Here is a 13,181-nt window from a genome sequence, read left to right on the forward strand (position 1 = left end):
ATTAAAGAGACTTCACTAGCTCCCCGATACATTAGAATTCACTATAAGATTTTATGTATGATACATAAAGCCATTTTGACATGTGCTCCTGCCTATCCAGCTAATTTAGTCATTCCTTTTTGCTCTTATTTTCCCACATACATAATATCAACTAGTCATTCCACCTCCTGCTATGTATCATCTTGACAGAACAAGATATACTGTTGTTTCTTGTTTTGGTCCAATAGAGTGGAATTGTCTTTTCATTATGCTCTGAGACAAAGCTCTTATGTTTTAAGATTGCTTTAAAAACCCATTTATTTTCCCAAGCCTTTGGGGAAATAGGAGACATTAGCTAAAAAGGAACCTATTGTTCTAATTGTGATGTTAAAATCTTGAACTTTTTTATTCATTTTAACTGTATATTTGTTTCTTCCTTATTAAACTGTAATTTTTTTCATTCTTTTCATATTCTTATAAGGTTATAATTGTAAACTGCTCTGCTCTTTCTCTAACAAAAGATGGAAAGCAGTACAAGTTGTCATATAAACTAAAATTAACTAACAATAAGGAGCAAATAACATGTATTAGGGCTGTGATGTACCTCAATACTGCAAAATCCAAAATTTGCTGAAAGGGTACGCTGCAAAACCAATGAATTCAAAATCCACAGGAAAGGACCAAAGTTCCACAAACCAAACAAAAGTAACCAAATTCACACAAAGTGGAGCAGGTTCCTGGAGAGCCAGGAGATTAATAATAAAATGTTTATTAAAATCTGTATCAAGAAATACAATGGTCACAAGTAATCTTTGGTGCTAACAAACTGTGTAGTGCAGTGGTTAAAGCTACAGCCTCAGCACCCTGGGGTTGTGGGTTCAAACCCTTGCTGCTCCTTGTGACCTTGGGCAAGACACTTAATCCCCCCATTGCCCAGGTGCATTAGATAAATTGTGAGCCCACCAGGACAGACAGGGAAAAATGCTTGAGTGCCTGAATAAACTCATGTAAACCGTTCTGAGCTCTCCTGGGAGAACAGCTGAGAAAACTGAGTAAATAAAGGGTCTCGCAAACTTTACGAGTCGCAGCAAACTAAACTGATGGCCGCAGCTCGGGGACACCCGGAAGTGTGAAGACGTCACTATGATGATGTCTGTGTGTGGTGCAGTGGTTAGAGCTACAGCCCCAGTACCCTGAGTTTGTGGGTTCAAATCCTGTACTGCTCCTTATGACCCTGGGTAAGTCACTTAATCCCATACACACTTTTCATATTTTAAATATGGACCAGTCGTCAGTGCTCTCACATTAGACTTATCTCTAATTCTTTAAATCTTAAATCATAAAAAAATTACTTAGAAGAGGAGCCTCAGATCCCCGTGCGCTGCCAGCAGTTAACTCAACAACCGCACTAGAAAGGGAAACAACCTCATCAGCCTTCCTCCCCCTCCTGCCTAGCGTTCTGACCCTCAATAGTTGTTGATCAAAATAAAATAAAACTTAGCTTAGGCGGGGAATGTTCAAATAGTTGTTCAAAAGGTAGAATATTGCTGTCTTCACTGGTCCACTTCCGCCAACGTAAAGCTAGCTGGCGTTTCGCTGCATGGCTGCATCAGGGCGGTGACTCCTGTGTGGAAAAAACAAACAAATCACAGCAATGTTAGAGTAAGAAGAATGAAGGACACCTCTCTCCGTATCCAAAACGTACTCGGCTGTGTTATCACGCTCAAATAGGCAAAGATGGCGACTGCCTTGAAATGCTCCAATTTATCTGCTTATTGACGTCTTAATGTGTGACATCTACAACGTAATGTTATCAGCTGATTTGAGTTGTCATTCACTGCTCTGTTTGGTTTTTAAGTCACTTAATCCCCCAGTGCCCCAGGTACATTAGATAGAGTGTGAGCCCGCTGGGACAGATAGGAAAAAATGCTTGAGTACCTGAATAATTTGTAATCTGCATAGAATTGTAGGATATGCGGAATATCAATAAATAAATAAAATTACGTCAAAATCTGTGCATGCACGGAGGCCCTCCAGGCAGGGCCCTGAGCCACCAGTGAGGGGTGCTGAAAAAGAAGAGACACAAAGAAGAGAGACGACAGCGAGGAGGAGAGGCACTGGCGTGCCACGAAAGGCACGTCCTGTAGGCAGTCAGCTGGTGCTGGCGCCTCTCCTCCTAACTGATGTCTTGCAGCATACCTGAAATCTCATGCGGTACACTAGTGTGCCACAGCACACAGTTTGTGATATACTGATTTAGATGATTGCATTCACTCCAGCCATAGAACTGGCATAACTCTAGGCACCTAAATGGGATAGGGATCTGTGTAACTTACAGTATTTTGTAAGTTATGTGCATAAGTGGAAAACATGCCTATGTCCCGTCCTGCCCATATAAATGCCCCTCTTGCATCTCACACTATATAACATATACATGCGACTAGTAAAGACTAGTGTATGGCTTGGCTATGGACTAGTACTTGGTTTGCCATCTCTATGTTTATGAGCACAAGTGACGGATAAATGCAGATGCCCTTCATATGTTATCCCTGAAAATTCACAGATAGGATGTTTTGACATTTAGGGGTCGATATTCAGCTGGTGGCATTCAGCATTTTGCTTGGAAATTCAATGCTGGGTCATGTCAGGGCTTTGACATCGAATATTTAGGTTTCCAGAGCTGGCTAAAACCTAGCCGGTTAAGTGCTATTGGTTACCGCATCAAGATAGGGCTGACTCTTCTGTGGTCCTATTTATACAGTTACCCTAGCCAGTTAAGTGTTGAATATTGGCACTTAATTAGCTAAGCCTCAGTTCTGCCCCTAAAATAGTCAGTTCTGAATTAGTGGCTAACCGGACATTTTCAGTGGCACTAACTGGTTAAGAGCCGCTGAAAATGGCCAGTTAGCCCCGAACAGGTGGCTAATATGAACCCTGGTAAATCTGTAAATTTGTGAACAGTGTACTGGCGAAATGAGGAGGTTTTGTTATGTATCTGGTTTATATTTGTTGGGCAACTGTTCAATAGAAATGACTGAAACATACATATGAACCTTGTTGAATACTGAACTGCATTGTAGTAGTAGTAGTAGTAGTAATAATACCCTATATTAAATAGAACAGAAGTTACTGAAATCAAGATTAATGAAAACAACACTTTGTCCTACAATAAATGTGTATGAAAGAATTAAATTGTGAAATCTGTAGCCATTATTTCAAGTTCTTTTCTTGCTAAGTGGCTTATGATAGCAACTAATGCACTTTTTTTCTAGCAATAAAGGTGGCAGTATTCAAATCCCAGGCCATTCTTCAGGAGTGGGGTGATCACTGAGGGACCCACTCCACAGTAGCCAGGCCCCCCTGCAACCAGCCACAGAATCCATGGCAAGGCAGCATTGATTTTTTACCAATAATTTAATACTTGGGAACTTCACTGGTTACCTGTGGAAGCCCGCGTACTGTTCAAGCTGGGCTGTTTTTGCTATAAAGTTCTCTATGGCTCAGCTCCTATCTATCTTACTGATAGTTTTCCTATAGCCACACATAAACACAGTAGAAAAACTCATGCTTTGTTCGATTTTCCTCCGCTAAAGGGCTGTAAAAGCAAAAAAAATATTAATCATTCTTTAGCATTTCAAGCAGCTTCTCATGAAAAATAATTTTGTTCATTGTTTCTCTCAGCTGATTCCTACACACATTTCAGGAAAAAGCTGAAAACTTATCTTTCTCTAAATACCTGACTACTTAATTGATTCTATTCCATGTAGCATGTTTATAATTTAATAGTCTTTTGTAAACCACAGGGGTGTCCAACATATGGCCCATGGGCTGCATGTGGCCCCGTGAGGTATTTCGTGCGGCCCTGCTCAAAGGCGATGTGGTGTTTTCCTCTACCGCCCCTGGGTGTTTACCTTCTTGCCAGCTCCCTCCTCCGACTTGCTACAGTGTTCAATCAAAGCCGCAGGCAGTGACTCCCACTTGCCTCCTGCGGCTGACCCAGAAGCGTTTCCTCTGACGTCGCAACGGGATGGGAGGGAGAAATGTTAGGCCCGTGGATGGAAGAAAGCAGCATCTCTCTTTTTTCCCCCTCCATTGTTCATCATCAAGGGGGGAGGGAAGAAGAAAAACAGAAAATAGAGGGAGCAAAATGTTGCACTATGGGGATAGAGGAGCAGAGATGGACCTGCAGGAGGGAAGAGAACTAGGATAAGAAGGTGCTAGGAGATGGAAAAAAAGGGACAGGGAGTTATAGCCTGACCAGAGGAGAGAGGGAGGGGGATTCTGAAAGTGGTGAGCCATGTGGATGAGGGCAAAAGGGAGAATGCAAGATGAGTGAGAGAGCAGTGAGTACAGTGGTAGAAATGTGCTAATGGGGAGTAGAAAGCAGGAAATAGGAGACTGGGAAAGGAGTGAGATGGGAAAGAAGAGAGCTAGGGACTGAGAGAAGATGGAGAATTGAGAGATAGCTGAACATTTAAAAAGAAGAAGGGTGAGAAAGAATGCAAGATTTGAGTGGACAGAGGCAAAAAAAAGAGAGAAAAAGTTAAGAAAGCTGAAACGGAAAAATCAATACATTGTAGACAGGCATAAGGAGGAAATGGAACAAGAGAGAAGAGAAAAAAATGGACAGCAGACACTGGAAAGAGAATTAGTTGCAGATAGACAAAAAGCAGAAAGAGAAACTGGGATCAAGATGATGGAAAAACAAAACATCCAAACAACAAGGTAGAAAAAAATTGTTTTATTTTGAATTTATTAACTGGAATATGTTAGCTTTGGGATATGTGCATCACAATTATTTTTGTATTCAGTGGCGTAGTCATATACAGCTGATTTGGGAGAGGGACTGGAGCCCAAAATTAGTGGATGGGTACTAGAGAATGACACGGGGAAAAAATCTGTCCCCGTCAATGCACCGTCCCCGGCCCACCAACCTCTGCACCGCCCCGTCACCGCCGTTCCCTTCACCGCCCCGTCACCGTCACCGCCATCCCTATAAGCCTCAGTACTGCGAAACACCATGAAGACAGAAGAGAATTCTGCCCACCACTACTACTACTACTGCACTGAGAATCTGTTTCAGTGCCTCTGCCCTGTAGTAAAAACAGAACATAAAATAAATCAATTAACTTGTCCTCCCTTGCAATGACGTGTCCCCCATGTTCACCTATAGCTCGAATCAGATCAATTGTGCACACTAAAAATGCAGGTGGATCTGGAACGTGAGCGCAGGCAGGCAGTGATACAAAAACAGCAGACACCCGACCGATTGCAGTGTTCCGCCATCTCCCTCCCTCCATCTCACCTTAGATGTAGAGTATGCCGGCTTTCTTTTTCGCCCAGCCGCACGTGCGGGTGCTCATTTGTTCAATATTCTCCTCTGATGCAACCGGAAACAGGAAGTTGTAAGAGAGGAGAAGATTGATCAACTTGAGCAGCCGTGCAAGCGCGGCTTTTTGAACGCGTGTGGCTGGGCGAAAAAGAAAGCCGGCATACTCTACATCAGTATTTTTCAACCTTTTTACACCCGTGAACCGGCAGAAATAAAAGAATTATTTTGTGGACCGGCACACTACAAGAATTAAATTTTTAAAACCCTGTTTCCGCCCCATCTCCGCAAGCTCGGTCACCTCAGTAACTATAGAAAAATAGACAAATATAGTGCAAAATATAGACAGCAGATATAACTTCTCAAAACTGACACATTTTGATCACTAAATTGAAAATAAAATCATTTTTCCTACCTTTGCTGTCTGGTGATTGATTTCATGAGTCTCTGGTTGCGTTTCCTTCTGTCTGTGTATCCTTTCTTTCATTTCTTTCTTTCTGCACTCAGGCCCAAGAATTGTCCCTTTCTATTCCCTCCCTCTTTCCTTCCTATGTCCTTAGTGCCTCCGGTGCCTCCTTCCCATGTCTTTAGTGCCCCCAGTGCCTCTTTCCCATGTCCTTAGTGCCCCTTCCTGTCTTTAGTGCCCCACAGTGCCTCCTCCCCATGTCTTTAGTGCCCCAGTGCCTCCTTCCCATGTCCTTAGTGCCCCTTCCTGTCTTTAGTGCCCCTAGTGCCTCCTTCCCATGTCCTTAGTGCCCCTTCCTGTCTTTAGTGCCCCCAGTGCCTCCTTCCCATGTCTTTAGTGCCCCTAGTGCCTCCTTCCTATGTCCCTCTCACTGCCTTCTACACATTGCCCCACCCCCACCCCACCCCCGAATCCTGCCTGCCTACCTTTCTCCCTCCCTAGCCAAAGCCAGCCTGCTGCCTCCCTGCCGCTCAAAAAAAAAAAAATAAAGCCTCCTTCCTTTTCCCCTGCTCTTACCGCCATGCTAATGCTGCAGCTACTAAAGCCGACAGGAAGTCTTTCCGACTCAATTCTGAAGTCGGAAAGGACGTTCTGGGCCAGCCAGGCAGCGATTAGCTGGCCCAGAACGTCCTCTCCGACATCAGAATTGACTGTAATAGCTGTAATAGAAGTGAATGAGAGAACCAGGAGCGCGCATCCCTACTCATTAGAGTGGGTATGCGGAAGCCTGTGGCTGCTCCTACTGTCAGCAGTGCACATGGAGGATCACTCAGTCAGGGTAAGCTTTTTTGGGTTCCTCTCCACAGTGTCCCTTTAATGAAGGTTTATTATTAGATACGTACATCTTCTATATTAGTGATTGCAAATTTGGGACCTACTCAACATTTTTTTTATTCATCAACTAGTGTTACTGTTTGTGCGGCCCAGAAAATTTTTTTGCGTCCAATGCGGCCCTGGGAAGCCAAAAGGTTGGACACCCCTGGTGTAGAACTTTTGGTAATGCGGTTAATAGGTATATGCAATGTAATGTAATGTAACCATGGGTCATTTTTATCAAGCAATGGAAAAGATGTTGGTACTCAGTACCCCTGAGTACCAACTCAAAATAAAAGCTCTGAGAGCAACAACAACTTATGATGGTAATGTTAGAGTGATTATGCACATTTAGGAGTAATTTACTCTGTAGATTAAAGGCTCATGTATTCACTGACATATTGTGTAATCTCACAGTTGTTACAGCACTGGAAGTCTCAAAAGCTTCAGAAAAATGAACTGAGGGCATCAGAATGGGTTCATCCACGACTCACTGCCCAAGAAATCAGGGATCTGAGGTTTATCTTCAACCTTTCTGATGCTGAAGACTTGGGGTAAGACGGAGAGTCATTGGATGTTCTTAGGCAAAGCTGAAGATTGTATGAAGAGCCTCCCCACATGAGAGACTCTATCAGTTTGACACCCACCATTTCAATTCCCCCTTCTGACCCTCACAAGATTGATATTCCTCTCAGATCTCTCCCCTACCCAGGCCTCCCAAAAGTACTCCTCCTATGCTCCAGGAGCCCCCCTCTCCCCCCCAGCCTACCTTAGTATCACTAGCGGTTTGGGGGTAGACCAGGCAGGAGAAAACCCCAATCACCCATGTACATCCTGGCTCCGGGCAGAAAATGGTTCATTCCTGTCTGTCCTACCCTCCAGACCACTAGGGATGCTTAAGTAGACTCAAGAGGCCTACTGGGGTATGGGAAGGGAGATTTCTTAGAGGGGGTGTAAGGGGGACCAATCATATGGAGGTGTGATTTTGAAGGGGGTACAATCATGTTGAGAAGTTAGAAGAGGAACAAGATCTTGTTTAAGGTGTGAGAGAGGGGAGAACAGTAACAAATTTAGGCTGTTATCCAGAATTTATGTGGGTACTAGCTGATATTCAGTACCAACAACCTCATAACTAAATGATCAAAGTTAGAACAGCCTTTTGTGCAGTCCTATTTGGTTGCTTAGCTATGTGGGCATCATATTGTTGACACCCACATAATTTCATAGCTCTTCCCCAATTCCCGATTGGCCAGATACCATGGGAAGGGTTTTAGGTATCTGGCCAACTGGAGTCATAGGCCACTCCAAGTGGCCCCTATATGTCACAATAAAAAGTGATGCATACTATTGTCTTCACAAGCTTAATTCTTAACTCTGACCGAAACACATATGTGTCGAGTCTCTATTGGAATGAAAAAGCACTGAAGCACCAAGAGGTCACCTTCACTGTCTTTTTTTTACCTTTAACATGCAGCCCATTAGTATTGGTCTATAGCTTGGTAGCCCAATTTTGGCATTTAATAGAGACACTACATATTAAGGACAAGATAACAGAGGGTAATTATTAAGCTTTAAACCTCTGTTCAGACTCCTCATGCAGGCCATTCTGGCTAAAACACATATGTGATAAGTTTCTGTTGGAATGAATAAAGCACTGTAGCACCCAGAGGTTGCCTTCACTGTCTTTTTTAGTTTCTCTGGTGTGAATAGGTGATTTATCCTGTGTTGGTTATGTTGCTGCATGTTAAAGGTGCCAGCACACTTAACTAGTAACAGTGTCCAGAGCACCCTACCCTCCATTCCAAGCCAAAATCCCATCTAGCGGCTTACCCAATTAACTCCCCCCATAGTGCCACCCCAACCAGACCCCTCCCAAACTAAAAGCAGCTAAGCCTACCCTGAAGATTCCCATCCCCTCTAGTAGATCCTCCCTACCTCTCAAGGACTATCTTACTAAAATCCCTGAGGTCTTGTGGTTAAGCCATGAACAATTCCCAGTTGCTCCTATCCTTGCTGGTGTCATCAACCAAAATGGGTCTGGCAACCCCTAGTGGTAGTCTCACAGTACCACTACTAGGGTCATATTTATACATTAATGCCCTTATACTGGGGGGGTGGGGGTCTTTACTGGCTGCAACACAGCTTGTGGTGTGCACCTAATGCACATTGCAAGCCATGTTATATTATTTGCATATTAATGAGCAGTTTTTTATGGATTTTGACATGTTTTGTATCTCATTACAGTTTAACATGAAGTTACCTAAATAACACCAAGTTAGGGCACCAGAACCAGCATTAGAGACCTCTAACAAGTATTAAGAAGCAAATAGTGTGGACTAGTGCCCTAACACAGCTTGATAACTACCTGCTGTGCTGCAGAGTCCAGTCCAGACCTTCCTGGAGCCCTGCACTAGAGAATGACATGAGGACCGTTTACCACGGTAAACTGTGGGTCACCACAGCAAATCTGCAGTAATGGGGACATTTGCAACTGATTTACTGCAGGAATGGGGACAATACCTTTCACCGCCCTGTGGAAGCGGTGAAAAGTTTTGCTCCTGTGGTAAAAAAAAATTGCACCTATTTTACCTTCAGGAGCCAGCCATGCCACAATGAAGACAGACGAAACCCAAAACCAAAGCCTGAGACCAATGTGATTTGAAGAATAAAATTACCAGACAACAAAAAGTAGAAAAAAATTATTTTATATTTTATATTATTTTATTTTATATTTATATAAATTGATTTTATATTTTGTGATTAGAATATTTCAGATTTGAAATATGTATCCTGTTAGAGCTGGTATTAGACATAACTGGGGACCGCAAAGCCCAGGCTGTGCTTCTTTAGCTTCCAGCTGACTTAGGGCTCTCTCTCTGACCAGGGGGCAGTTGCCCTAGTTGCTCTCCCCTAACACTATTCCTGCCATGTGTGACTGAAGTATTCTGTTAGCTTGATTTTTCTATGTAGCATTCTGTAGTAATTTGGTTTGTTCAGTTTTTACAATAGTGGAAGGGATATTTGTGAAAGGGAGGGGAGACAGGGGCTTTGTTGATCCTTGCTCTGTATTATTTGTGTTTATAAAATGACAATTGTACAGAATAGTCTCTTTTTATACTTTAATAAAATAAGTTCAGTATAAAATCATAACAATTTGAGGCTTGTACGGATGGGATCTGACAGCTTGCAGGGCGGGGACGGGGACCAAGCTTGCAGGACCGGGACTGAGCTTGCGGACACGGGGCAAGGACAGGGAATGAGCACACATGGATGGGGACTGAGCTCATGGGGATGGGGCAGGGACGGGGACGAGCTCACGGGGATGGGGCAGGAACGGTGATAAATTTTTTCCCCATGTCATTCTCTACCCTGCACATATGTGTTCAAACCAGCATAGACACTTATGGCAGGTATAAGGAAAAGCTTTTATTTACACATTCTTTTGAGCCTGTTCCCTCACAGGCTTAGACAAAGTAGTTTCTCTATTCAAATAAACAATCATAGCCAGACCCATGAACATATTCCACAGTTCTCAGAATAAGAAATTGGGCTTACTCAGCCAGCCCAGTATCAAAAGTCTCACGTCAGCTCCTTCAAACAGTCCTTTCCAGACTTAACTTCCCAGGGTTCCCCTTAGCCCACGGCTAGGGAATTCTCCTGGAGAGTATTTCTAGCGGCTTGTATCAGCCTCTAGATTTGGAAGCCTCCTTTCATATGGGATTTCCTCGAATGATTTTCCTCTAAAGCAGATAAACACCTAACTGCTGAAACCCTGCCCCCTGACTCAGAAGGGTTACCTTGTTAAGGTAGCTCAGCACTGAGCTATAAAGCCCAGTGCAGTCTGGGACATGTAGTCCGCTCAGTCTTGGACTAGCAGCCCCTGCTGTATGGAGGTGGAATGGTAGCATTAGCAGAAGACAACCCCTTATTTGTACACACTCTGATATATGGATGTAGTTCTGGCTTTGCTTCATTGCATATATAGATTTCTTCAAATTTTTAGGAAAGACTGAATTGTAAAATCATACTTATGTTTAAATCATTTTTATTGAGCATCAGTAGAGCAACAATGATAGAAACATCAATTTCGCAACATCTAACAAATGTACAAGTCAAATAAAAAAAAAAATACCTGGAATACATGCTCAAAGTGTAACAGCATCATCCCCAAAAGCTCCCCCCCCCAATCCCTGCCCAAAATAAATAACCAACAAGAGAGGAGTGCCTGTAACCGTACATATCCAGCTACCTATTCAAGAGACAACTATGCACTCTAGGGGTCAACGTTGCCCAAAAAGCTTAAAAATCATACTTATAGTGGGACGAAATATGAAGTTAATTTACCCAACAGATGGTGACTCTAGAAAGACTGAACTGAAAAAAATGCAGTGATATAAGGAGGAAGATGAATTTAGGACAGAGAGTGGATACTCACTCATAGTCATTCACTCTGTTTCTCCCTCATTATCTTATTCTCTTATCTAGATCTCTTACCAGTGCACAGACTTTGAAAGCTCTGGAGCTACTTGGTTTTATGATCAGTGAAAATGACCTGAGTAAAACAATGAAGCAGATGGATATTATCGAAGGGTAAGTGTCATGATAATTCACGCCAACATAACCTCTTTTGGGGTTTTAAGAAATATTTATGGCTGAGGATGGCTAAATCAGTATTCTTCAACCACCGGTCCACAGAAATTTCCTGCCGGTCCACAGGGCCAGCACGTGCATCAGGCCCAAAACAGTGTTCTTCAACCGACGGTCCATGGTGCGATCAATGCGGAGTTATTTTTGAGCCCGCTCCCTCTTCCTAACTGATTCAGTGCACAAAGCCACGGGCAGTGGCTCCTACGGGCATCCTGCACCTGAAAAGGAAGCCTTCTCTCTGACGTTGCAACGTCAGAAGGAAGGCTTCCAGATGAGGCACAGGACGTGCAAGGTGCAATTAGTACTATTATGGATGCGGTGTCTGAGGTGGAGATTGGGTAGAGATGGGCAGGGTCATAGAAACATAGAAACATAGAAAGATGACGGCAGATAAGGGCCATATAGCCCATCAAGTCTGCCCACACTATTTACCCACCCTCTTAAGTCTTCTGACCCCTTAAGTATAATTGTAATTATACTGTCACTCTACTGACCCGCTCATTCAAGTCCTAGTGACCCTATCCCTTGGCATGACCTCGTAGGGATCCCACTGGGTATCCCATTTGTTCTTGAAGTCTGGGATGCTGCGTGCCTCGACCACCTGCACTGGAAGCTTGTTCCAATGCTCGATCACTCTCTCCGTGAAGAAGTACTTCCTGGCGTCTCCACGAAACTTCTCTCCCCTGAGTTTGAGCGGATGTCCTCTTGTGGTCAAGGGTCCCCTGAGAAGAAAGATATCATCTTCCACCTCGACCCGTCCCGTGATGTACTTAAATGTCTCAATCATGTCTCCCCTCTCCCTACGCTCTTCAAGAGTGTAGAGCTGCAATTTGCTCAGTCTTTCCTCGTACGGGAGACCCTTTAGCCCCGAGACCATCCTGGTGGCCATCCGCTGAACCGACTCAATTCTGAGCACATCCTTACGGTAATGTGGCCTCCAGAATTGCACACAGTACTCCAGATGAGGTCTCACCATGGCTCTGTACAATGGCATCATGACTTCAGGTTTCCTGTTGACGAAACTTCTCTTGATACAACCTATCATCTGCCGTGCTTTAGATGAAGCCTTCTCCACTTGAGTGGCTGCTTTCATGTCAGCACTGATGATTACTCCTAAGTCTCGTTCTGCCGTAGTCCTGGTTAAAGTTTCTCCATTCAGGGTGTAAGTTCTGCAAGGATTTCCGTTACCGAGATGCATAACCTTACATTTCTTGGCGTTAAAGCCCAGCTGCCATATCAAGGACCAACTTTCTAAAGTACGCAGGTCTTGCTCCATAGCATCCTGTAGATTATAGCCGTTTACTATATTGCATAGTTTGGCGTCATCAGCGAATAAGGTTACTTTGCCTTGAAGCCCTTGAGTCAGATCCTCAATGAATATGTTGAAGAGGAGTGGGCCCAGGACCGAACCCTGTGGCACTCCACTAGTCACCTCCGACATTTTAGAGAGGGTACCGTTAACTACCACCCTCTGAAGTCTGCCATTATGCCAATCTTTAACCCATGCAGTTAGAGTCTCTCCTAATCCCATCGATTTCATCTTGTTCAGCAGCCTGCGGTGTGGGACACTGTCGAACGCTTTGCTGAAGTCCAGGTACACGACGTCCAAGGACTCTCCTGAGTCCAGTCTTCTTGTTACCCAGTCAAAGAAGTTGATTAGATTTGACTGGCATGACCTACCCTTGGTGAATCCATGTTGGCTGGGATCCCGGAGATTTCCCTCGTTCAGGATCGTATCTAATTTATACTTAATTAGTGTTTCCATGAGTTTACACACTATTGAGGTGAGGCTTACCGGTCTATAGTTTGCAGCCTCAGCCTTGCAACCCTTTTTATGTAGAGGAACGACGTTGGCTGTTTTCCAGTCTAACGGAACTTTCCCCGTACTTAGTGAGAGATTGAAGAGCACTGCCAACGGTTCTGCCAGAACGTCTCTCAATTCTCTGA

General features: G+C 43.9%; 1 protein-coding gene across 1 annotated transcript in view; it reads left to right on the forward strand.

Annotated features, from left to right (window-relative positions):
* The window catches only part of LOC117358968 (calcium-binding protein CML19-like), a 50,677-nt gene that overhangs the window by 20,029 nt on the left and 17,467 nt on the right, over positions 1-13,181 (forward strand). The window contains exons 2-3 of the mRNA XM_033940959.1: positions 7,005-7,141; positions 11,073-11,177. Coding sequence (XP_033796850.1) covers positions 7,005-7,141; positions 11,073-11,177 — 242 coding nt within the window. The remainder of the gene's footprint in view (positions 1-7,004; positions 7,142-11,072; positions 11,178-13,181) is intronic.

Source organism: Geotrypetes seraphini, chromosome 4, assembly GCF_902459505.1.
Source record: "Geotrypetes seraphini chromosome 4, aGeoSer1.1, whole genome shotgun sequence".
NCBI classification, from domain to species: Eukaryota; Metazoa; Chordata; class Amphibia; order Gymnophiona; family Dermophiidae; genus Geotrypetes; species Geotrypetes seraphini.